We start from the raw sequence: 25,536 nt of genomic DNA, 5'->3' as shown, positions 1-25,536 counted from the left end.
TCCTGAAAGCTTGTGCCTGGAAGATCCAGCTCTCCTCATTGTTCCCTGGGAGAACAGTGGTGTGTGCTATCTCTGGCCATCTGCCATTTCTCCACTGGGCTCAGGAACTGTTCTGATCTCGAGATATTTCTGTGCTTCTTCCTGTGCCCCTCACAGGGCAAAATGACTGATCTTTGTTCGAACAAATCTCTGAAACCTCCAGGGGAAAGAAAGAGTTACAGGACTCAGAAGAAGATTGTTACTCTGCTGTCCTTAGAGAATGAATAAATGATGTTTTTGCTAGAGAGGTTCCTTTCAGGCTTTGCTCTTGTGTGAAAGATCACAGTATTTAAAGACAATTGGCAGAGGGGGCATTATGGGTATTTGGCAAGCCAGGTCTCTCACAACTCAACTCTTTCACAACAAAAACAGTCTTGCTGAGAGGTGGTACTCTCACTATTGGAGCAATAGGAATCTTATCAGCCTCCACACAATCTATTTGTGCTGGCTTTCCTCTGGGCTACAAATTCTTATCTAGTTTTGCTTGCCCATGGCTAAGTTTTTGATGATGTTTATGCACTTATGAGACAGACTGGCACCTACTAGTCTTCCAAAAATAAACCAGATGTTCAATTCTTATTGATTTGTTACCTCCACCTGTAGACACCACTACATCATTCAAAAGTCAGTCCCCTCTTCTTCTTTGGTCTTGCAATGCGAAGCTGTGCTGGGTGTTGTGCCCACTCACCTCTGGAAAGGTCCTTCTTCAGGACAACAACCAGCTGCAGGGAATTCAGGATGCACTCTAACATAAAGCACAGGCCTCTCATTATCTAGTTGAGATAAGTTGAGAGTCTTCTAAAGCATCACTGGTGAATTCATGTGTTCCATGTTGGTGAGTGAGAGGTGGCAGACTTTGCGCTGCAGCAGGCAGGTCTGCTGGGCTTACTGGGGAAACTGGGCATAGGTAGGACTGCACAGTATAAACCAACAGAGAACCTCCAGGAGAAGCCTGATCCAGGATTTTTGGAGATCTCGGATCAGGGCTTTCCACCTTCTCATAGTTTGTTTTAGGCAGATGCCTCTCTGCTTCCTGCAGTGCCATCAACAGTCTCAGAACATATGGAATACACAACTCTGTAAGAGCAGGAGAACAGTTATCCAGGGCAGTGGTCATGGCTCCAAGGCTGCCAGAGCTCAAGAAGTGTTTGGACAATGCTCTCAGGGACAGAGTGGGATTTTGGGGTGTCTGTGCAGGACCAGGAGTTGGATTGGGTGACCCCTGTGGGTCCCTTCCAACTCAGCGTATTCTGTGAATCTACAACCTGTCAGCTCGTTCCAGAAATGAGACAGTTGTCAAATGCGGAGGATTATAAAAGTCACAGGTGGAAAACATCCATGTTCCTTTGCTTAACAGCTTTGGTAGTGCAGTGCTTGGAAAACAGTGGTGTGCACACCCAGGATGCACGAGGAGCACTCCCTGAGAGCGGCGTGTGGGACACGTCCCCGTTTCCAGCTGCTCCCTCACCACAGACCAAAGCCAGGGATGCCAGCGGGTCCTGCAGCCAGAAGCAGTTTTCCTCGCTGTTGAAGGACAGGGCTCTACTCCCTGTTTCTCTCTCTGCCCTGGTGGCAAAGCACCAGGACTCTCTTTTGTAGCACGACTGCAGAGTTCCCAGGCTGGGTGGAAGGGAGGGGGCAGAGTTCAGAACAGGGGTCGCATCCACCCTATGAAACTGCTCCCGAGCAGCCTGAGAAGCCTCACCTCATTTGTCAAACCTATTGGAGAGCAGCTATTTCTGACCTTCAGAAACAGAGTTTAGGGTGTCTTTCCTCTTTGAATTAGTATTTCCTGAAATGCTGATTCACTGCAGGAAGAAGCAAGAGTACAGGGAGAACAGGAGGAGAATTCATAACAGCTGGGTCAGAAAAGAGAGATAAAGCTTCAATTAATTTAAAGGCATAATCCTGATTTGCCCTGCAAACTTCCATGTGAGGGGTTATAATTGCAAGACTGAATTGTCTGTTAGCAAATTTGTCTTCTCAAGTACAAAGTTAATTAAATTACTGTAAGTAACACAATAACGTATGTCTGAGAGATATTTATGCTCCAGGAAATAAAAATGTTATTCTCCAAGTTATCCTGCTAAAAAATAGCAAAGTAGATATTGAAAGGTTCTACATATTTTGGCTGTACATTTTCATTTTGACAGCATGGCAAGGTACATGACCACACTGCTCTCTCCTCTCTTTTCCTGTGACATTGAAATTCCACGAATGGCATCTTGCATCAGCGTTACATCATATTAAGTATAATGCAATATTATGAGTCATTGTTATAAATCATGGGCACAGGCTGCATTAGAAGGCTTTTGCAATTCAAGAGCACATCAAGGTGGATTTTTATTCAGTGTTGCTCTTTGAAGGCAGATGTAGGTGCACTAACTTTGCAATCTCTCTTCATCCTCTGAATCAGGAGCATTTCAGTTTTCCCCTTCAGCTCTAAGGTTCCCAGGGGATGTGCAGGACATGCCTAACAGAGCTGCTGCAAATACCAAACAAAGCTCTGAGAACCCAGGAGGTGTTTCTGAAATGGATCACGCAATGATCATAATAAACTGAAGTGTTTAGTATTTTAACCTTTAGGGAAAACTGTAATAATGCTGAAGTGGCACTTGGCTTTTGGAAGGCACGGAGGTCAGGAGTTCTCCCAAGCTATCCTGTAAAGCCCACACTTATGACACTCTGCTCTTGCTGCATCTCTGACCTCAGGAGGACATTGCTGCCATGAAACTTCCCTGAACATCTTCCTCTTCTTGCATAGTGTGCAATCACCACTGCAAGAATTACCTATCTCTAGAGCAGACAGCTATTTCTGCCTCATTCCAGACCTTTCTCATTAGCCAGCCTGTTAGCCTGGCTGCCAGAAGCAGCACAGAACACAAGGTCTTGCAGATGAACCACTCAAAAGGTTGGGAGCATCATGTTAGAAAAGGGACAAGGTTAGTAAGAGGCTACTAAACAATTTAACATTTATAATTCTGAATATAGGCCTGAAATTCTGGAGATTTAATAGTTCTGCCTGAACTAAATCCTAAAGCTCATAAAAACACAGAGCTGTTCACAGAATCACACAGAATCCCAGAATATGCTGAGTTGGAAGGACCCACAAGGATCATCCAGTCCAACCCCTGGCCCTGCACAGGCCCATCCCCAACAGTCACCCCCTGTGCCCCAGAGGATCATCCAAACCCTCCTGGAGCTCTGGCAGCCTTGGGGCTGTGCCCACTGCCCTGAGGAGCCTGGGCAGTGCCCAACCAGCCTCTGGGGGAAGAACCTTTTGCTGAGATCCAACCTGAGCCTGCCCTGACACAGCTCCAGCCATTCCCTGGCTGCTGTCCCTGGTCACAGAGACCTGCAGTGGAGGGGGAGAGCAGCTTGTAGGTTTGCAGCCTCACTGGGACAGCCCTGCCCGAGGAAGACCAGTCTTCCAGAGGGACCCCAGCATTCCAGCAGCTCCTGCTTCCAAAAGAAGATCAGAGATACTGATCCACTGATCCACATTGCTTGGCAGGCACAGTGCTAACGGGTACAACCGCTGTGCCAGGAGGACACGGGGCCCACAGTGTAGCCAAAGGATTCCTTCCCACGTAGATGGACCTGCTATGAGCTGGCCCTGAGCAGGCTCTGCCCACAGCCCAGCTGTGACCCCAACCCAGACCATGCAGTGCTGTGCTCAGCTGGCTCTGTCAGAAGGAATGTCTCTAATGGCACAGGCACACCAGGATAAAGCTCGTCTGTGTCTGGAGCTGCTCAAAATTACCATCGACTCCAGAGAGTCTCAGAGAGCAGCTTTGAGCTGAACAGAACTGGGAGAGGCTGCCCTGTTCTTCCTGGCACCAGCAATCAAGTGATATTATAGTATCAGCAGCACAGTTCCTTGGAGTTCAGGGCTGAGCAGTGTCCTTGCAATTGCACTTCACATTTTCCAGTGGTTTTTCTTTCTTTTTTTTTTCTTTGCGTGGACACAAAAATATTCCTGATTTTTCTATCCAGAAGCTTCAAGTTCTTATTGTTAGGCATGCTCCTAAAATACACAGCTGCTGAATGGCTGCCCTCTTTACTGGCACATACAACCCCTTTTGAAATGATGTCAACTGTGGTACATCCCTGATTTACAGCTGCTTGAAGCTGGAAAGCTTTTTTCAGGAATAACTTTCCACAAGTTCCTGTGAGGGATCCTGAGGTGATTAACATACACAGGACTGGTTGTGATGCCCACTTGCTCAAGAGCTTGTTCATTTACATCCAGCTCCCCTTGCTACTCCCTCCCTTGGACCTCCACCACCAGCAGATGGGTTGAGTGTGTAAGAGCAACAAGCACAACGCTTGGCCCTTGCTGCTCCTGCAACACAGAACTGGCCAAGTCCTTTCCCAAACTCCTTGTCTGGCTGATAAGGGACCAGGAACAGGCCTCCTGTGTGTCCATTCCTGTAGGAAGATGGGGAGCTCAGCCTGTGGGCAGGGAGATGCCCCTTGTTGACAGTGGCAGTAAGAATTCTGCCAGGTTCAGCTGCAGCTCTCAACCCTCTGACAGAGGAGGCTGACATGTCTCCTGACATGGAGACAACCATGCCTACAACACTGTGCAAACCACCTTCAGCCAAAGCAACACACAGCACCTGCGCCCACAAAGCAGTGGTTGTCTTAATAAATAAAAAATGTGGTTCCACTGCCAAACACACAGAAAATCTGATGTGAGGTGCAGCAGATATACCTATGTAGAGTGTCCTAGCAGCTGTCCTGCTACAACATTTTGCCTAGGTTAAAACCAGGCAGATGGAGAAGGTTTAGGAGAAGGTTTATACACAGGGCTGGTGCCTCACTGTGACCAGACAGAATATGTAAAACTTCTGGCAGATGTCACTGATGTGGCTGTAAGATACAGGTAAAGACAAGTGTCCACCAAAAACTGGATCCAGTTAGTTATGGCACGTTATCCGAGGTGAACCCAGTCCTGCTGAGCCCCTGCCTTCTCTCCAACCCTCCAGCCTCCAGGCCTGGCACCACAGCTTGTGTTCAGTACAATTAGAAAAGGAGCTTTAGATGCAACAAAGTCTTTCCTGGCAGCTTCATCACCACATGTTACCTGGGGGGCAGCAGGATTCCCAAAAACGCCAAGCACTGAATTCGGAGTAAATCCAGTTCACTGAATGGGAAAGCTCCCACTGAAGTTGGTGGGACCACAGGACACAGCTCAGTGCTTCCAAAAGTCCCACCCAGCTAAGTGTTTGCACAGTACAACAAAGCCCTGCTGGGGAATTTCTGAGATGTGGAAAAAAAATACACATCCCATGCACTCTTCCAGCATTTTGTTTGTATTTTGAAGAATCAAAGAACTATTTTATGGCTTTCCTACTTTTTTTAGATAATAGTCTCAAAACAGGTCTAAGCTTGACAGACAAGCTCTGCATCTTCTCAAAAGCCCAGGGTAAAGATAAAGGGAACATTAATGTTAGTCTAAATTATGAGAGGGAATTGGACTGCACAAGAACTGTAATCCACAAGAATGAATTTTCATTCCACTTGTCCTCCACTTTCAGCTAATCAGAAATGGTGATACATGGTCCTACTTGTATTTTGGCTTTCAACTCCCTCCTATATGTCATGTGGTTGAAAACTGAATTCCTGATTTACGCTGCAGATTAGGGATGATAAATGCTATCACTTACCTGCAGCCACAGTTTTAGAGGATTCTGGCATGATGAGCAAAACATGCATTTCATGATATGATTCCTGGAGCTGACAGTCTGTCATGCTGCTGACAAAGATAGCTGAGACTGAGGGCCAGGCTCTGTTAATAAATAACAAAGATCTCAAATTCCAAATTTAATATCATGCACCTTTTGTAACTGAAATAATCAGATGCTTGCTCCAATGATTAATTAGCTCGGCAAAGCCACTGGCTGGGTCACACATTTCTGGACAAGTTCTGATTTAATTTGGCCTTTCTCTCTGGACATTTCCCATAGGGCACACACTTGTCATTCAGTGCTCAGAGGAGAACATCAACAAACAGGTGCTGTACAGATTATTCAGTTCTCCCAGTGCTTTCAGCACCTTTGGAGCCCTGGTGGAGCCTTTGGTGTCTCTCCTGTTGCAGAACAAAAGCTGGAACAAACATTACTGATTTGAAATTAGTGCAGCTATGACAGAGCACAGTCACCCCAAAGCCTGCTGTGTTTGGGTATTGTAGAACTTAGGTCGATCATGCAGCAGAAAAAAGGGGGGGTGGAACTAGGTCTTTAAGATCTCTTCCAACCCAAACCATTCTGTGACTCTGTGAAAAGTTCTAAAAAAAAAACCCGTAACACCTATTGCCCTTAACTCTGACCTATGAGCTTGGCTGTCTTGCCTTGTGACATTTCCATTAACCCGTGCTTTTTGATGTTTTGTTGAGAAATTTAATGAGAATCCAAGATTTTTGAACTTCATACCTAAATTTAGGTCTAAGTTGTTGAAAAATTTTCAGAAATAGCTGATAAGCACTGTTCTGCTTCTTCCAGATGACATTTGTCACCCTTCAAATTTAGGTTTCCAAACCTAAGACTGACTTCCTTGCATATAAGTAGACACTCAACAGAAGACTGGTATTGGCCAACCTGGCAGGAAACTAATGGTTAGGCCAGGGTGGTCATTAAGAACATCCTTAATACAGAAACAGGCAATGTTTATACATGAAGTTTACACTGAATTACGCTGCAGTCTCATTCATTACACCTCTGACAAAGTAAACCCATTCAGCACCTACCTCTGGGTTTGTGGGCCTCAATCCTTTGTCAACAGGGATAGAAACTGGAATCTTCTGCAGTTCCAACCCAAACCTCTCGAGTCTGAGCTGAAAGTATCCCCAGGAACATTCCCAAGAGCTCTGCAATGATGAGTCAGTGACATGAACTCAGTTACCTGGGTTATCAGAGATATCTGGGGCATGACAGAGGTTTTCGTAAAGTTGAAAGTTTAAACCAAGGTTTGGTTCAAACTTGTGATGGCAGAAAACTCTGAAGTCACAAAGCCTCAAAGGCCCACCAACAGCAATAATTGCTGGCATGTGCTGCACAGATGGAACAGGCTTTGGCTTTAATGGAAAGAGTTTCCAGGTATTTTGAAGTAAACAATTAAAAAATCAATTAAATGAAGAACAACCTTTTAGTCCAAGGACACAAGCAAGGCCTGTTGGTACTGGAAGCAGGCAGAATGATCTGCTAAAGGATATAAAGGTTTCAGGGGGTTGCAGAGGGGATGCTTGGTCTGCATGCCCAATTACTGCCAGAAGGCACTACTAGTATTAATTTGCATCAGAACTGGTTATTGAAATCACCCTAAGCCTTCTGGTACTTAAAAGTGAGCTGCACCCAAGGGATGTCCTCTGGGACAAACAACAGGAATGTGTCAGTGTGGATGGATTCTAAACAAGACCTAAACCAACATCTGTTGCTGGTCCAGCCATAGGTTCTGGTGGCCTGCACTAAGGAAACCAGCCTTGCCTAAAGCACTCCAGATCTTACACCAAATATGAGACCACACACAGTTAGCAGTACAACCATGTATTCTCTGGCAGAGCTATTCCCACAGGAGACTTTAACTGAGTCACAGCACAGGCTGTTATCTTTGGGTATATAAATCCTGCAGTTATAAAACAATTAACTACTGAGAGGGCACAATAGTGGGTAAATAAAGAAGTTCAATAAGGAGTCAAGAATATGTGTCCAAATGACTTGGATTAAGACTTCACGAAAGTTTCTTCTCAATGTCTTTGTCATAGTTGGTTGAAATGACTGTAAAGGTGCAGCTGTTACTGATGGGCTGTGAGAAGGCAGGAGGAGCTGGACACCAAGGGAGTGCTTAGGCTTTGTTTTCCAAAGGAATCAACCTGAGAAGTCTACCTTGCTACACTTAGAGCAAATACAGACTAAAAGGTGTAATCAAAGCCTTAAAATATTTTCTAGAAAATTATAGAAGGAAAACATGATTAGAAGAGATACATGTTTTTTTTAATTCTGTTTAAAAGTTATGTTTTATTAAGGTTCCCCATAAAATTAATGTCAGATCAATACATTAAACATGTAGTACAGACATGCATGGTTTTTTTGCTGATGGCTTTAGGTACTGGTCAAATTGGTGTTTAGCTATGTTGCACCTTCTGAACTGAAGACCAAGAGCAGCTGGTTAACCTTTTGTTAAAAAAATCAATCGATATCAAGACTCCCTTATACATGGCTTATAAAGAGGAACTATTAATGGCATTGTTGGATGCTGCTGCTGGATTCATATATAAGTAGGAAACAGGTAGATCTGTTAACAAAAAGCAGCAGCTCTGTGTGGTGTGGAGGGTGAGCTGACCAGGGGAATCACATGGATCAATACAGCAAACCTCCAAAGGGAATTCCTGTTAATGTGGGATTGCTTTGTGAGACAAGAGCTTCAACTATTGCTTAAAATCATAGAATCACAGGACAGTCTGTGTTGGAAAGGATCTTAAAGCTCATCCAGTGCCACCCCCTGCCATGGGCAGGGACACCTCCCACTAGCCCAGGTTGCTCCAAACCCTGTCCAACCTGGCCTGGGACACTTCCAGGGATGGGGCAGCCACAGCTGCTCTGGGCAACCTGTGCTTAGACTGAACGAGGCATTATACATAAATTTAGGAAATTCCACCTTCTTCTGCATAGAAGGAAATTTTCATTGACAACAGGCCAGAAGATCCTTGTTAAAATTCTTGGCCTGGATCCGGGTGTGTTGATCTTGGCAGCTGTGAGGCTGCAGAGATGGGCTCTGCTGGTAGGATCTTATCTCTGATAAGTGGAAGCTGTTTGAAAACATGGAAGTGTGGATCTATTGTCCCAACTGCAAAAGGAGGGGGAAAACACTTAGGTATTAAGCTGAACTTGAATGCCATCTTTGTGGAATATTTATTCTCACATTACAATGAACACTAAAATCATGTTACTTTATGATAATGTGAGTATTTTGAATTGTAAGCACAAAGTGTGTGGAAATCTGTTCCCAATACACAGTGTCACTGTGATCTGTTTCTGCCTTATGATAACTAACATAATTGCCTGCTGATTAGCTGCAGGAGTGATGGGAAATTTCTCTTAAAATGGCAAGACTAGCTCTCACTTCCCTGAGCAGTTGTTGCTTGATGTGCCAGCCTGGGGATATCCCACCCAGGTTACAGCCATCCTTGACAATGGGCTTGGATCCATAGCCTAGGTCATGTTATCTCTGCAAAATAGTGTGACTGAAGGGAATAGAAGTGGCTCAGGTGTGACTGAAGGGAATAGAAGTGGCTCAGGTGCTCTTCCCAGCTGAATAAATGGCAGGGAGGCAAAGCAGGCAATGGGAATATCTCCAGTGTCATTTACTCAGTTGTGAACAGGGTGCCAGGACTGAAACTTGACTATGTCTCTCTGGAAATCAAACATGAACATACCACCTGCTTCTTTCTAGACCAAAGGAGTTAAGGAAGAAGTTAAGCTAAGAAATATTGTATTTTTATAAAGGCAATACTGGAAAATTGATATAGAATTACTTAGAAGTCATCCGAAAAGCTTGATAGAAAGGAAAAACATCCTTTGTTTACTAAAACTACTGGCTTGGAGAACTAAAATTTATGGACATTTTCCAGCATGAGAAATATGCCTTCCACAGTACTAACTGCTGAGTACCTAAGGGTTAACTCTCATGGTTTGGTATGCAGATGAATGAACCTGTATTTAACTGTGTGTGGCTATTAGTTGGAAATGTTTGGAAGTAACATGAAGTGATATTATTTTGCAGCTCAAACTCCTGCCAGTACCTGGCTTTATTAGTTCAGCACAAGAAGTGTTTTCTGATTAGTTGTCTGGAACAAGTGAGGCTGTTCTTTTGGTTTCTATCACTCTTTGGAAACTCTTCCCTTGACAGCTTAAGCACTTATCCAAATGCTCTGCCTGGTGGCTCCTACAAAATGCCAGCATCACTTAATTTGGGTGCTTCCCTACCAGTGGAGAGAGTTACATGGAAGGTGAATTTAGTCGGAATGAGTCAGACCTGTGCCATTCCTCTCTGTGTACATTGGCTGTGATGAGGATGAGTTCCAGTAGTGTCACTTCTTGTTTTCCCTGCATCTCTTAATGTGCAGAGTGACTCAGGCTCCATGACAAAGCCCAAAGTGAGGGGCATCCTGAATAACCCCAAGATTTTAACTCATTGTGTTCCCAAACTGAGGAGGGTAGTTTAGTTTAGTTCCTCTTTTCTGGGAGTGCTCCCAGTTTCCTCAGAAATGTCATGCTAAAATATAAAATACAAGTACAATTACTCTCTTAATGCCATCTGCATGCATTGACATTTAGAAGCCCAGAGAATGGATGAAGATCTGTCCCAAGATCAAAACTAAAACCAGACACACTGGACACAGGATGCTGGAAAAATTATATTGATTTTGGAGAGGTCAAGGTCAACAGACATTGCTCAGTTAAGATTTCATTGACTTCATTCCTCTGATCCATACATTGACTGCAGGAATGGGCTCAGAGACTGGAGCAGGGATGTGGGAAAATGGTGTTTTTAGCAATGGACATTCATCAGGTTTTTAATACATGGCAAAAACGTCACTATTTTAGAGAGTTCTGATTTGAAGGATCAGTATTTTAGAACGATTTTTCGTTGGGTACCAGAATGTAAAGAAGGTAGACGTGGTCTAAGAAGAAATGGTAAGTGGGTAGCGTGTCCAAAGCCAGAAAAATTGCTGTCTCATTTTGTTTCTAAGCTGTCTTAGTGTCAGTGAACACCACGTTGTTTCTTCATTTCCAAACCTCTTCAATCATCGTCTTTTATTTACTTCTGGCATGAACATTCTATCCAGTATCTTTTTGGAAAGGGAGATGCGTACTGTGGAAAACTTATGTAGTGATAGGAAGGTAAAACAGATAACATATCCAACAACTCTATCTGTGATTCTGTAACACCATCCCCCTCCCCAGTCTATTTTAGCTTCATCCTACAAAGTGCCCAGGTAGGCCAGACAACAAGACTATTCAGTATTTCACAAGCTAAAATCCATCATGTTCATGGTGTCAGTTTTGCTTGGACAGCAGCAAATAACTATCCAAGATAAATTTTCCCTTAATCTCACAATCCCATTTCAGTAAGGGGCTAGGAAATCACACTTTCACTTAAATATAGAATATAAAATAAAGTGTTGAATGTCTTTAAGACAATTCAGCTGTATTCTAATATCATGGCTGGGCTTCACAAATGAAGATTTGTGGAGGGCTCTACCCACGTTTGTTACAAGCATGCTGGTGTCTAAAGAGGCCAATTTGAGATAGACATGTCCAGTTGCAAAAGGCACAGCAGAAAGACTCCTTAGGTGGTAAATTCTGCAAGACACGATTCTTTCTGCGTTGTCTTTTCTCCTCAAGGGTGATCCTGCTGCATTCTCAAAGGCATCAGCAGCGTTATAGATGGGGTGTCTCCAGACCTCCTGATTGGGGGCCAGGGTAGACCAGTTATGTTGATCAATATGGCCAAGGCTGAGATGTTGTTTCAGGGAGTCCTTGTATCTCCTCTTTGGGGCTCCTCTCCTGCAGCAGCCAGTGGCAAGTTCACCATAAAGCAGGATCTTAGGGAGGGGGTGGTTGGTCCTTCATCCTGGAGACGTGCCCTGCCCAGCACAGCTGTGTTCTCAGCAACATGGCCTCAATACTTGTGACTGCTGCTTGTTCTTGTTCTAGAAAGCACATTAAAAGAAAACAGATTTTTTTCAGAACTATTTTTTCCAAGTTCCTTTTTATGACTGATCTTTAAACTTCCTACATGATGACACTTACTTGGCACTGCATCGATGCAGTCTAATCTAGGTGATAATGGGTCTCACAAGGGTTATTTTTAAAAAACAAGTAGTTTATCAAACCCATTGACAGTTATGTTTTCAAATTATTTCCATTTTTGTTCTGTTAAAACATTTGCCTTGCTTTTAAATAGAAAGATCCACAAAACCCAAAGGCAAGTCAGACCAGTGTTGCAGGCAACTGTACCAAGAAGCCATCACAGCATATAATAACTGTGATTATAAATAATCTGTCAAGCCAACCCTCAGTACTGAGCTTTTGTCATCAGCAACTGAGAAAACACAAAGTCCCACATCAGGAACCCCCATTTCACAGCTACTTGCAACAGATAGTGTGAACGTGGTACTTTTAGGCTATTTCCTGATATAAAACTTACACAGAATCACAGAAAATGCTGAGTTAGGAGAGACCCACAAGGATCATCGAGTCCAACTCTTAACCCTGCACAGGACCCTCCCCCAGAGTCAATCTCAGCAGTAGTCTGGAAATTTGTACCTGAGAAAAACTTTTCTTACAGGACTTCCTGTGAACAGGAGGAAGGGTTGGGTAAGAAGGTTTTGCACTGAATATGACACAGAAAACTTTGTCATCCACCAAATCCCTTAAGAGTACCCGAAACTCAACCTGAGGCTCATGGTTGCAGCTCCTGAATGGATGGGTTTGATTTGCATTTTGATGCAAAGACGAGAGTGCAGGTACTTTCTGTCTGGGGAAAACTGGAATGCGTTCAGGAGACACGGAAGGAGGCAAGGAATCCCCAGGCCTTTCAGCTGTTATCAGATATGATGGAAAAGGGAGAGGGTGAGGGAGAAGAGAACACCTGGCCCTCTGCAGGGGGAGACTGTCTGACCCAGCAGGGCAGTGTGGAGTTCTGGGGCATCCTTCCTCTCAAAGCCCTGTCAGGTTTTACTGAGCTTAGTCAGGTGTTGCCACATCATGCCCACTATCTCTGCAAGCAGTATCTTGATGAAGATAAATAAAAACTTAAGAACCTTATTTGACTTCCATGGGCCATGATTAGATTTGCAGAGCTGCCAGAGAGAAATACTGAGCACTAAGCAAGTGAGATACAGACTCTGAGCCACATCCATGGAATCCACTTCCACAGGCACTTTGGCAAGAGCGTTTGGGCAGAAGTTTATCCCAAGGACAGCTGTGGTGGCATTTAAGGTGTTCTCCTAGAAGGACCCCTCAGTGACAGAAAGCTGAGGAAGAATTCTCAGGAAGAATTTCTTCCTGAAAAGGGTGGTCAGGGACTGGAAGGAGCAGCCCAGGGAGGTTTGGAGTCCCCACCCCTGGAGGTGTCCAGGGAAGGTCTGGCCATGGCACTGAGTGCTCTGGGCTGGGGGACAAGGTGGGCATCAGGCACAGGGGGGACTCTGATTTTGGAGGGCTTTTCCAACCTCAGTGATCTTGTGATTCTGTGATTCTGAGATATTCTGACACCTTGAGTTATTTCACATAACAGTTCATACAGTTTGAAAAAAGGCAAGGGCTCATGGTTTGAGAAGAGCATCATCATTAAATCTCTCTTTAAAACCAGTTATGTCCTTTTTGTCCTAAGTTCAGCTGTTGTTCAAGAACAACAATTATAAAAGCATTCCATGAAATTAATTTCCTACTGCTCTTCTGCTTTTTGGACCCAGAAGTGGTGATAAATTGATGTAGTACACAGCAAGTCATGAAGGTTATCAGAAGTATAAGAAAAATATGCAGGAGAAAATAGTTTTTGTTGCATTCCTCTCAGGTTTTACTGGCCTTACTCTCAGAATTCTGTGTTCATTTGCTATTCTGCACAGTGATAGTGAATGAAGGGTACCAGGTCTTCTGTCCTCTGACTCAAACAACAAAACTTACCCAGGGAAAGAGGAGAACATCTCATTCTGTGCTGCCAGTAGTGCATGAGAAAGTCTAATTAATATTTTTTCTTTACCTGTTTGAATTATTGTGGAAAGAGAAGCTGCATTTTGAAAATAATTGCTGCATATGGTCAATTTTTTATGAAGATGAAGTAAAGGGCAACTAATATTCCAGGCAGAAAGTATAAAAGTAAATTTGAAACTCTATAAAGGGCATATAAGAAGTGAAAGGAACCTCCTGCTTTATGGTGGAAGGAGAAAGATCAGAAGGAGAAAGGTCAGAAATAGTACACAAAAGGTTAAACTTGAGAGAGTGTCAAAGTTCTGAAGTCTTCCTTTTTAAGGGTATCATGGCTTTGAATCTGGAATAAGTGTTTCTGCTCTTTAAAATAGGATATCCCTTAGTGAGGGCAGGTGGTGGTGGGAGATCCCACCTGTCTGTGGGGTTTGGAGCAGTGTGTCATTCATCAGCATGTCTTCATAATTAGTCCTCAGACCTGCACATTGCCTGATCTTCTTCAGACACTTCTTCCAAGAAAAGTGCAAAGGTGATTTGATTGATGTAGGTCACATGCTCTGGTGATTTCCCAGGCATTTTTTATTTAAAACACAAAAATTATGGTAATGGGAAAAATGGCTCGGCCTGCCTGGGGTAGCAGTAATTCTGGGACAGCCTCAGCTCATGGGGTTCAGTAGCAAATTTGTTTGATACTGACTTCAGATCTTATTCTTTTGCACAGATTTACTTATCAAAAACAAGAGAAAAAATCTTTTGGCTGTACTTAATAAGATCTTCATAATATGTTCAACTGAGATATCAAAGACTGTCTGGAATGAGTCACTCAGTGTGGGACACAATCAGTTCCAAAGTCATCCCCACTCAGTTTGCCACAGGATATCAATGTAGAATGTGTTTCTACAGAACACATTTTGCAAGAGCTCTGTGAATATTTTTCATCTTTTCTATTTGAATATGCCTTTCTTAATTTTAAACTTGCATTTGGGTGCTTCTTTTTTTTTTTATGCTGTTTCCTCACATTTCTTAAAGATTTCATAGGGTTTGTCTGTGTTGCTTTTTTAATGCTCTCTCATGCTCTTTTTTTCCTGCCAAAAAAAGCATCAAGTATTACTTGTATTGTCCTCAAATTTCAGAGTTTTGGTGTTAGAACAGTCCTACAAGTTACTTAAACAGTAGCATCCTTTTGAGATTACTCTCACACTTGGATAAAACAAGTGGCAGAGACATTTGCTAGTCATTTTAATGCGACACAGTCCTTTTCCTGCTTGTGAAATCAGTTTTATATCCATCCACTGCCCTTTTCAATGCTTAAGTTTCACTCTAGACCTCACTGCCAGTTGCTTTACATATTATTCGGTTCTCAAGTAAGTTATTTTGTTGAAAGACTAAATAAGACATGGCTTTATTGTATCAGCTTAAAACACTGGTTTTATTCAATGAATCCTTTTCAAAAGAAGGAAAAAATATATCTTAACATCATTCCTGAAGTCTGAGGAGCTTTGACTTACTTAAGGATCTACAATTGCCTCTGTAAGTGATATAAATTACAAATCCTCATCTTCCATCAGCTGAAAGGGGCAGGTTTGCATCTGATCATTGCCCTCCCCAACCCCAGAAATGATGTGACCTCTCTCCAAGCCCTGCCATGTTCTTCTCTGGAGTGAAAATGTCACTCTTGTCTTGCCAATAGTTGTGTTTGCTTTGATCTGTAGTAAAGCTGTGTGTGCAGGCACTTGTAGGAGACAGGTATTTCCTGACCCAAGTGATCTGATGTCAGAAAAATTAGGCAAGATCATGGCCTTGGTGGGACAGGAGTCAGTGTCTGTTGTCTCACTAATTACACCCTCCCATGTAGACTGCAGCCTGAGTTATTTGGGATGAAGCAGCAAAGGGTCCCTGGCCTCAGGCACTCTGGTATTGATTTTGTTTCCATGGGAATCCTGTTGGTGAAGGAGAAGGCTCTGGAGGTGTGATGGTCCCTGTGTTTGACAGTGTATGTCCTTCAGGACAGCTTTGGCATCGAGAGCTGTGGAGTCCTGGTGATCAAACCCAGGGCTGTGCAAAACCTGACCCCACTGGGCATGAGGGGCCCCAGGCTGCCCTGGCAGATGCATTTGGAAAGGCAGCTGACTTTGGATGCTGGAAAGCCAGGGCAGGACATACCCCTGAGTAACTCAGGGAACAGAGACACTGAGCTGGGAAAACCCACTGCAGGAGGGACACAGAATCCCAGAATACACTGGGTTGGAAGGGACCCACAAGGATCATCCAGTCCTGACCACCTCAGCCCTGCACAGGCCCAGCCCCAACAGTCACCCCCTGTGCCCCAGAGGATCATCCAAACCCTCCTGGAGCTCTGGCAGCCTTGGGGCTGTGCCCACTGCCCTGGGGAGCCTGGGCAGTGCCCAACCAGCCTCTGGTGGAAGAACCTTTTGCTGAGATCCAACCTGAGTCTGCCCTGACACAGCTCCAGCCATTCCCTGGCTGCTGTCCCTGATCCCCCCAGCGCAGAGATCAGTGCCTGCCCCCTGAGCTCCCTCAGCTCCTTTCCCACCACCCAGAGGGCACAATTCCTGCAGCAATTCCCTCGTGAGCCAAAGCCACTCCAGCCCCTGGTCACACCAGGCAGCAATTTCTGCTGGTGTCACTGAGCCAGCCCAGCCAGGAGCCCAGCACCTTGCCCAGGGCAGGACCACCGTGCTGGACCCAGCCCATGCAGCTCCTGGGACGCAGCATTTTCCAGAGCCTCAGTTTGCCACCCTCACATGACCAACCCCGCGCATTCCCTGCAAAACTGAAGGTGAAGAAAAAACACGTTAAGCTCCTAATGGCAGTGCCCAAAGGTACTGCATCTGAAGATAACATCAAGAGAGAGAGCCAGCGAGTTCTCTTCACACAAACTATTTCCCAGAGGCTAATGGCAAGGGGGGGGAGAGAGAGAAACAAGTACTGACAGTTTACTGTAGGAGCTCAAAGAAAAAGTGGACAAAGCTAAAAGAACTCCAGCTCTTTGTTCACATTTAATCCAGTTCAGAGCATTCACTGGTGCATACAGATTTACTGATGGAGCTGGATATGGTCATTTGGTAAGAAACAGAGGATCTAGGATTTAAATTTTGTGCCCTTCAGGCTCTTACATTTTAGGAAAAGTCAGTCTGTAATGTATATACAGTTTTAATCTAACATAAAAACTATGAGCTGCTGGATAATTCCTTCAAAGAAATCAATCCTGATCTTGAAAGGTAAAGAACACTTTCTGTTTTTAACACAGACCAAGTTTTTAAGGGGTAGGGCACTGCTTTTGGCTCACAGAAACCAAGGGACAGACCAAGGCCTGCTAGCCCTACCCAAAGAATCCCCTATTTTATTTTCTCCTTTTTCTTTGCAACTCTCTTCCTGAATTTATAAAGGCATCAATTTATCAGAGGATACTGGAATAATGGAACAGTATTAAAACACCATGATCCATATATTTTATTGCAAAACAAATAGCCCAAGTACCTGATATCACAGTACAACAAAACTATCCATTGCAGGTCTTTGCTTTTGCTGAGGACAGACAGTTCAAGTTCCGTGTAGCCTGTTTTCTGAAGGCTGGAGAGTCAATTCATCTCTGGCTGAATTTGCAAAACATGGTATTGAAAGGCAGCACCAGTGAGGAGGGTATGTATGCAAGAACAGAACCAACAAAAGGGGTTGTGAGCCAAAGGTAGGAGGCAAATCCGGAAGGGAAAGCTCAATTGCAGAGTGGGGCAGGTGTGTTGGAGAGATTTTAGCACAGCGTGTTGGAAGTGCATCTCCCACAAGTGCAGAGAGAAAGGGAGGGGCAGCCAGTAAATTTCAGGAAAATATGAAAATCATAAACGAAAAGCTGAACAATAAATGTAGCACAGAGTTAAACCACAAAACTCTCTCGTCCCTCTGCCCCTTCCCATCCCCCTCCAAGCATTTCTGGACCTCTGGGAAGGACCCCTGGCACTTGGGCTCATCAGGCACTGCACAAACTCCTCCCGTTCAGACAAAAGCAGATCTTTTTCTCCAGGCTGCCCGTGCCCAGCCTCCCCGAGCCCTGGAAAGCAGCGGCTGGTTGTGTTTGGCATCGTGTCCCGGAGCAGAGACCAGCACGTGAGACGAGCGCGCCCGGAGCCGCTCCAGCCGCTGGCTCAGCTCTTTCCGCGGAGCTGCTCATTCCCGCCGAGGCTGCTGGCTGAAAATGGGATGTTAATGAAATAAACCAAAAGGCAATTTAGGCTACTTAACTACACTTGAGGAAAAAACCCCTGCCTGGATAGATGACACATGATGTATTTTGTATTAATGTTTCAAGTCAGTTTGGCGGATCCCCATGGCAGGCGAGTTAGAAATATTTTGTTGCAAGTTTGAACATCGTACCAGGATATAAGGCCAGGCAATTCTACAAGAACAGTGATTGAATTAGGGCTGAGAAATGTATCCTGGCTAGTTTCAAATTAAAACAAAAACAAAAACCAAACAAAAAACCAAAAACAACACCAAAAATAAAAAACAAACAAACAAAAAAACCCAAAAACTTTTAAAAAGGTACAAATGAGGCTAAAAGAATTTATGTTATTTTTCCGGTTTCTGTGCTCTAACTCCTTTTCCTCATAGATCTCCTCATCTATCTTCGAAGTGCACTACCTTATGAATGAGTGAGCAATAAAAAGAAGTATGGAGTGGCTGAGAGAGAAACTCAAGATAACAAGATAAAGCCAAAGCTTGAGCAGAACTGCAAGTTAAGATGTAGATCTGAATATAAAAGTTTCTCACATCTCAGTTTTAGGGCAGTCAGTAGATAGTTTGCATGAGAAACTAATTTAAAGCCAGTAGCACGAAGTGTGACCTAGCACATGCTAAGTTCCCAACTATCAAAGTATTGGACCTATGCTGTCTAGGGTTTTGAATTCTGCTTTCGGACCACATGTGGGGACAATTTGCTCATAGACTAAAATAAAAACAAAGTAATTTCATAGAACCAGAAAATCATAGAATCACAGAATGATTTGGGTTGGAAGAGACCTTAAAGGTCATCTTGTTCCATCCCCCTGCCATGGGCAGGGACACCTTCCACTAGCCCAGGTTGCTCCAAGCCCCGTCCAACCTGGCCTTGGACACTTCCAGGGATGGGGCAGCCACAGCTTCTCTGGGCAACCTGTACCAGGGTCTCATCACCCTCACAGGAGAGAATTTCTTCCCAATGTCCCACCCAAACATACTCTTTCAGTTTAAAGCCACTCCTCTCTGTCCTATCACTACATGCCCTGTAAAAATTTCCTCTCCTCCTTTGGGTATTGGAAAGCTGCCATGAGGTCCCCCTGGAGCCTTCTCCTCTCCAGGCTGAACAGCCCAAACTCTCTCAGCCTGTTGTTTTAATACCTTAAAATCCCCATGTTCATCGAAAACAGGCAGAGGAAGAGCAGGGAGCAAAGAAGCAGCTACAAATTATCCCAAGGTCAGGCAATAGCAGTTTCTGTGCCAAGGTGACACAGGAACAGCCTCAAGACCAAAAGGTATGAGAATAATCAACTTCCTCAGTGAAGGCTCACCTGTTTTCTGCTGAAAAAAGCTGGTTTTTGAGTCTGCACAGTGAGTTCTCCAGCTATAAAAGAAGGGTTAATTCAGATTTCCATATCACTGACCTCCCTCCAGCCTTCCAGGCTGCCCAGGTTTGGAACTGCAAGGATCAGCTGGGTTGTCTCAGGGGAAAAATTATGTGGCCACTCCCTGAACCCTGATAATCCCTCTGGCTGGGCTTTCCACTGCTGGTCTCTGCCAGGTTAGGCAGAATTTCATCATCAAAATTATTATGGTCTCTTTCAAGTACAGACCAGTGGGAAATTAATTGCTGGAATCAGGTATGTTTGCTGGTGTTAACCCGATGTTGCTGCTGAATGAGGTCAGTTGTGGGGCTCAGGACACAGAGCAGGGACTAAGCTGGTCTCCAGCTTTATTTGGCAAAGCCTGGGCTGGTAAAACAGCAGGAGGGAGAAGATACAGGGACAGAGTTTCAAGGGATGTGAAGGTGGAAGATGAAGCTTGTTATCTTCAAAAGGAAAGTAGTGACAACTCAGGCATAACTAGAGAGACCCCTGCAAAGAAGGGAACATGAGACAGGGTGGAGCAAACCATAAAGTTGAGGTGTTTAAGATGCTTTTACAGCGTTAAAGAGATAGACACTTTTTAACAAAAATTGATGACAAAACATGAAACCAATTCCTTTACTCTTACCCTTTATGCTCTAAGACAGAACTTGTTTTCTTGCAAAGTGGCTGAGACATTTGTTTGCTCTGTTATCCATATGACAGGAGGCATAATACTTCAAACCCTCCAGAAAGTGGGTATATCAAAATAATGCTTAGCTTTCAAAACTGGAGCATTAATTTGCACCATTTAGAACAAATGAGGCCTATATGGCTAAATAATAATCTGCTCCATATGTTGATTAATATGAGACCTACAGGAGGACAAGCATTGGTAGAGTATCTGCTTGTTCATCTCTTCCACCAGCCTATGTGATTTTGAGGTGCAAGAACTGAGATGCAGTTTATTTTTGAACCTCTGTTTACAAAAGTCAGGTTCTGGCTCCTATTGTTGCACTCTGAAAGAATTCTGCACGTGGCAGTTCATGTGAAGCCGTGCTTTTCTGCCAGCTCCTAATTTCACTGCCATATGCCAAACATTGCAAGAACAGATAAATCTGAAGCACTGTACAGTCATATTGAAGAAAAACTGTGGTTAAGGAGGGTCCCATCTTGCCTTTGGGACCTGGACTATGAAATTAGGCAAAGTTATCCTCCCTGATTAACTCAAAGTGCAAACGGGGAATGAGCTTCACAGGCAGAACTTGGTTGATACTGGTGAGCATTTGCTACCTGGGACAATAGTGTGTCCAGGCAAGCAAAACCCACAGCTTTGATGGGAATGTGACCTGTGCCTGGTGGCAGCTTCTACTGGAGAGCAAACCCATCCCTGCCTGTCATCCAATATCCATCAAATACCCCTGCTTTTGTTAACACATCATTCTTTGTTCTTCTAACACAGATTCTGGAAGAAAACATGAAGTTAGAGTGCAAGTGCCACGGGGTCTCGGGATCCTGTACCACTAAAACATGCTGGACAACCCTGCCCAAATTCCGGGAGCTGGGCTACATCCTGAAGGACAAGTACAACGAGGCCGTTCAGGTGGAGCCCGTGCGGGCGAGTCGCAACAAGCGCCCGACCTTCCTCAAAATCAAGAAGCCCCTTTCCTACCGCAAACCCATGGATACAGACTTGGTGTACATAGAGAAATCCCCCAACTATTGTGAAGAAGACCCTGTCACTGGCAGCGTGGGCACACAGGGCAGGATGTGCAACAAGACAGCCCAGCAGTCCAATGGCTGTGACCTGATGTGCTGCGGCCGGGGGTACAACACCCACCAGTACTCGCGGGTGTGGCAGTGCAACTGCAAGTTCCACTGGTGCTGCTACGTCAAGTGCAACACGTGCAGCGAGAGAACAGAGGTCTATACCTGTAAGTGAGCACGTGGGCACGGCCCTGGCCGCGGATACCTTTGCACATGCACTCAACGGACCTACACGAGACTGTAGGGCAGACCTGCTCTCCCAGAAGAACTGCTGGTGAACGGAGGCCCCTCGTTTCTTCTCACGTTTCATCGCTTATGTGGATACACATTTCAGACTCATAAAGTCAGCCAAGAAAGAAAAACAAACAAACCCCGCCCTGAGCCACCTGACACATAAAAGACAGAGAAAAAGATCATCTCAGTTAACCTGCACCTCTAAAGGAAGAAGCATTGACTGCCTTGTGGAGACACACCGGTCAGGGAGAAATCTCTGAGGGTGGCAACTGACTCCTGGTTTGGAAAAGAGATGGTCAAATATAAGGAGCAGGGAGGGATCGGGGAGAAATCCCCCCAAAAGGGCTTTGCACAGGATGGGATGGACAGAGCCCCACCGTGAACGGCCCGTGTGAGCGTGTGGATGACACAGGTTTTGGCTTCTACACTCGTGAAAAGCTTCTGCTGGTCTTGCCCATCTTTCCACTTCATCCCCCTTGCCACAGCGAGCAGAACTGTTGAAGGTTTCTGTAAACACTGCTTTACCTGCCTTTTTCGTGTGTGTGTGTGTGCTGCAGATTTTAGCACAGGGATTTGGGACACTCGGGCATAATAATAGCAATATTTAACAATTTATTCAGATAAAACTAATATTAATTTATTTAATTAAAAAAGAACTCTACCAACCTTTGGGGAACTATTCTGCAATTAAAGTAGATAGCTGGCTTTCTTTGTGGAATAATTTTGTAGGAACAGCAAGGAAAGAACTGGAGCTGTACATATTATTCTTAACTAGGATATTTCTATTAGTTGGACTTGCAGGATATGTTCTACAGTACTAGATGTTTAAGTACAAAAGCTGGCATCTTTATATATATGTACATACACAAACACTGTTGTTTTTGGGGGTTTTGTTTGTTTGTTTGTTTTCTCCTGTTTGCTGCTAGTTGTCTGGAACAAAAGTCAAGTGGTAGGGGTTACAAATCTTTACCAGGCTTTGTGGTTATTTTTTTTTTCTTCGATTAAAGAAAGAAGCATTAATAAAATCCTGTTTGGAATATGTCTAAAAATAAGAAAATCCAGACAAACTTCCATCTTTTGGAAAAATCAACCATAGGATAAGAGAGTATATTTTGTAAGAGACTATTTTTATATAAATATTTTATTTATACTACGTCTGCTTGTTCAACCTGTACTTTTTCTCAAAACAGGCATACAATTTGTAATTCTTAGGCTATTTAACAGAGAAAGGGTAATTAGTTTGTGAACACAACAGCAGCAAGCTGGATACATTCAGCTGCAATTGGTGGATGTGTCAGAAAGCAGAATGAACTTTCTCTCCGGATATGTGTACAAACTGGCTCTTTTCCTGCAGCTCAATTTGCAGAATATGCAAAACAAGAACAGGGTATGTAGCATCAATTTTGTCACATGGCTTGAATTCATGATTGGTATTAACTGGATGCTCATTTATCCCATTCAAGAAAAAAAAATGCGAATTAGCTTCCCACATGCGTCAGTCATTAAACTGTGGCGTTATGACTCGCAAATGTGCTGTGTGTGCTGTCAGTTAAACCTCTATATTGTGTTACTGTCAAATTGCATTTTAATCAGTGGGAGACTGTAGACTATGACTGTAAAAACTAGCATGACACACACCGTCTGATTCTCATAGATAGGATACAAAGCTTACTTTTTGTCCAACTCTTTTTTGGCATTTACATTATTCTTTCCCCCCCCACCAAAAAGGCCCGAGCTCAGAAATCCAGAAAAACATCCAGGCAAGTTTAAAGAGGCAAATTTAAAGACTACTCACTTGTTTTTCGGAGCCGTTTTGCGTTCCCTTTATGGTATTTCCTCTTTATCACTGCTAATTTCTTCAGACATTTGAGTGGTAAATATTACTCTGTGTTTTTAGAGTAATTCTGTTCCTGCTGCTTTACTCATTTGTGACCCATAAAAAAAAAAATCTAATTTTGATGTTGTTTTTCACTGGTTAATAAACATGGCCCAGCGTTACTGATGATATTGCAAATTGTCAGGGACAGACCAGATTCTTTCCTACTTCCAGACCACAGGATCTCCCCCCTTTAATGAGGCTCAGAGAGGCATCAGTAAAGAAAACATTTCACTGACTCCTGTTGAGAGCAGCAAACATTACAAGGAGTAGATGATACAGGTTTATCTTGTGCCCATTGATAGTTCTGGGGCAAAACTCCCACCTAAGACTGTGAAAACAAAGAACTGAGAAGGGAAGCAGAAGAATCACCAAAAAAAATCAAAAGATGTTGCAGTTTCACAACCTGACCTTTTAGGGCTCATCTGAATGGTGGGGGTTTTTAACTCACCTCTCGTATATATGTTATTTTAGTAAGAACACAAGCCTATGCAGTACCTAGTCCTAGCAATGTATAATCAGGGTTAATACACAGTTTCTTTGCAGATCTGCCACTTAACACAAAATAGAAGGTTTATTCAATTCAGGCACCAGAATGGCATATCAAAATAAAGCTAACACAATTTCATTTCAAACTGTCAATATAAAAGCAAATTTTTATTGGTCATTGAGTCACTGCTCTGAGTTCTCCTAAATTCCAAGTTATAAACTTCAAGATATAAAATGCAACCACATACAGTAGATATGTTCATTACAACACTATATTATGGTAAAATAATTCAGATGTAACAATTAATATTAGAATTCCTTATCACCACCACTTTGTGGATACCGTATCGTAGTCAAAAGTGTGCTTTCTTCACTGATTAGAGTTACTTTACAAATTGTTACCTTTGCAGCATGTTTTTACCACAGGAGAGTAATCTGTAACACTCCTGCTTCCTGTATATTTCCGTATGCAGTGATGTGCCACGTACAGTTAGCACAATAATTACTGAAGGACAAATACCTTTAAACACTTTTAGTCACAATAATAAAAAACTGGCTGCACAATGAATTGGATTTCGTACACATTTTCCCTATATTTTACAATATTGCTGATGAGAAAATGGAGAGAAAATTAGAGAAAATGTCAATTTGTTTGATAGCTGGAGTAACAGGTTGGGAACTATGAACTAAAGAGCAAGGAAAACCAAATGCTGCATTCAACTAGAAATTATTTGGAAATTTGGCTGTGTCATCTCTGTTAGGAGAAATCTGGCCCCTCAGAATGTGCCATGAGTCTGGAGTTAATTGGTCCTTTGCTAAATGGGCTTGAATGACATGAAGAATAAACAGGAGGAGAAAGATTTACAGGTTTGTAGATATTCCTCCCCCCAACAACAGTTTGTTCTTTGTACTCAGGGATAGAAGGGCTCTGTTTTTCCTTGGTGGAGGAGCACACAATGGCAGGGAAACGCACCCAACTGCACAACAACGCGGCTCTCAAGGGAAAACACATCCCTTGGTCTGTGCCAGCCAGGGAAGTGCTGCATTGCTGGGCACAGAACAACCTCGCTGAGGCCTGGAAAGAGAAAACACATCCACGGAGCAGGAGGAGTGAGAGGAGTGGGAAACGGAGGAGAAAAGGTGTAGCTGCAAGTTGGGAAGTTATTAATGATGAATTCTTTGATAGTGGAACCCCAGTTCATGGAAAAGAAGCAGCTCTGCCTTGGATTCCTAAGCAAGTTTTAAGGATTTTACCTCTCTGCCCTTTTAAGAGGACAACTAATCTGAATGCAATGAGCTGGATATAGAAGCACTTCCATAAAACATGAATCGGTCAATGATTAAGTTTTCTTTGCCATGTATTCACAAAGCTAATGGAGATATGTCTTTCAACAGTGATAAATAAACTGAAAACATCCTTAAAATGTACTCTTAAGTGGCTCATTTGGTAAAGTTATTGTAAGGGGACATAGTAACTTAGAAAAGGAGAATAATGGACACACACCATATTGCACAAGGCTCTTAATGAACTCTCCTGTGGATTGCAAAACTGTTTTGAACTGATCACACTTAAAAATCAATGTATGGAATATAGAAACATTGCAGGCTGCAGCCAGGGTGCACAGGTTCTAATTAAGATTCAACATTAGGTATTTCTGACAATATTTCTACATTTATCATTATAACCTATATGAGAAAATACACCCTGTGAATCCCCCAAATGTGCATATTAACTGATACAGTCCCTTGCCCCCAACTTGTAATCCCAAGAAGTTGACTGAACAAGAATGTCTCTGACTCTGTTGTTGGTAGAAGAACT

At 43.6% G+C, this 25,536-nt stretch overlaps 1 protein-coding gene across 1 annotated transcript in view; it reads left to right on the top strand.

Moving 5' to 3' along the window:
- WNT7A (Wnt family member 7A) overlaps window positions 1-22,365 on the top strand; it is a 37,254-nt gene extending 14,889 nt beyond the window's left edge. The window contains exon 4 of the mRNA XM_027668968.1: window positions 20,814-22,365. Coding sequence (XP_027524769.1) covers window positions 20,814-21,293 — 480 coding nt within the window. The 3' untranslated portion in view covers window positions 21,294-22,365. The remainder of the gene's footprint in view (window positions 1-20,813) is intronic.
- Window positions 22,366-25,536: the final 3,171 nt, after the last annotated feature.

This window comes from Corapipo altera, unplaced genomic scaffold, assembly GCF_003945725.1.
Source record: "Corapipo altera isolate COAL_440 unplaced genomic scaffold, ASM394572v1 245, whole genome shotgun sequence".
Taxonomy (NCBI): domain Eukaryota; kingdom Metazoa; phylum Chordata; class Aves; order Passeriformes; family Pipridae; genus Corapipo; species Corapipo altera.
This window is presented reverse-complemented; position numbering and strand designations above follow the sequence as displayed.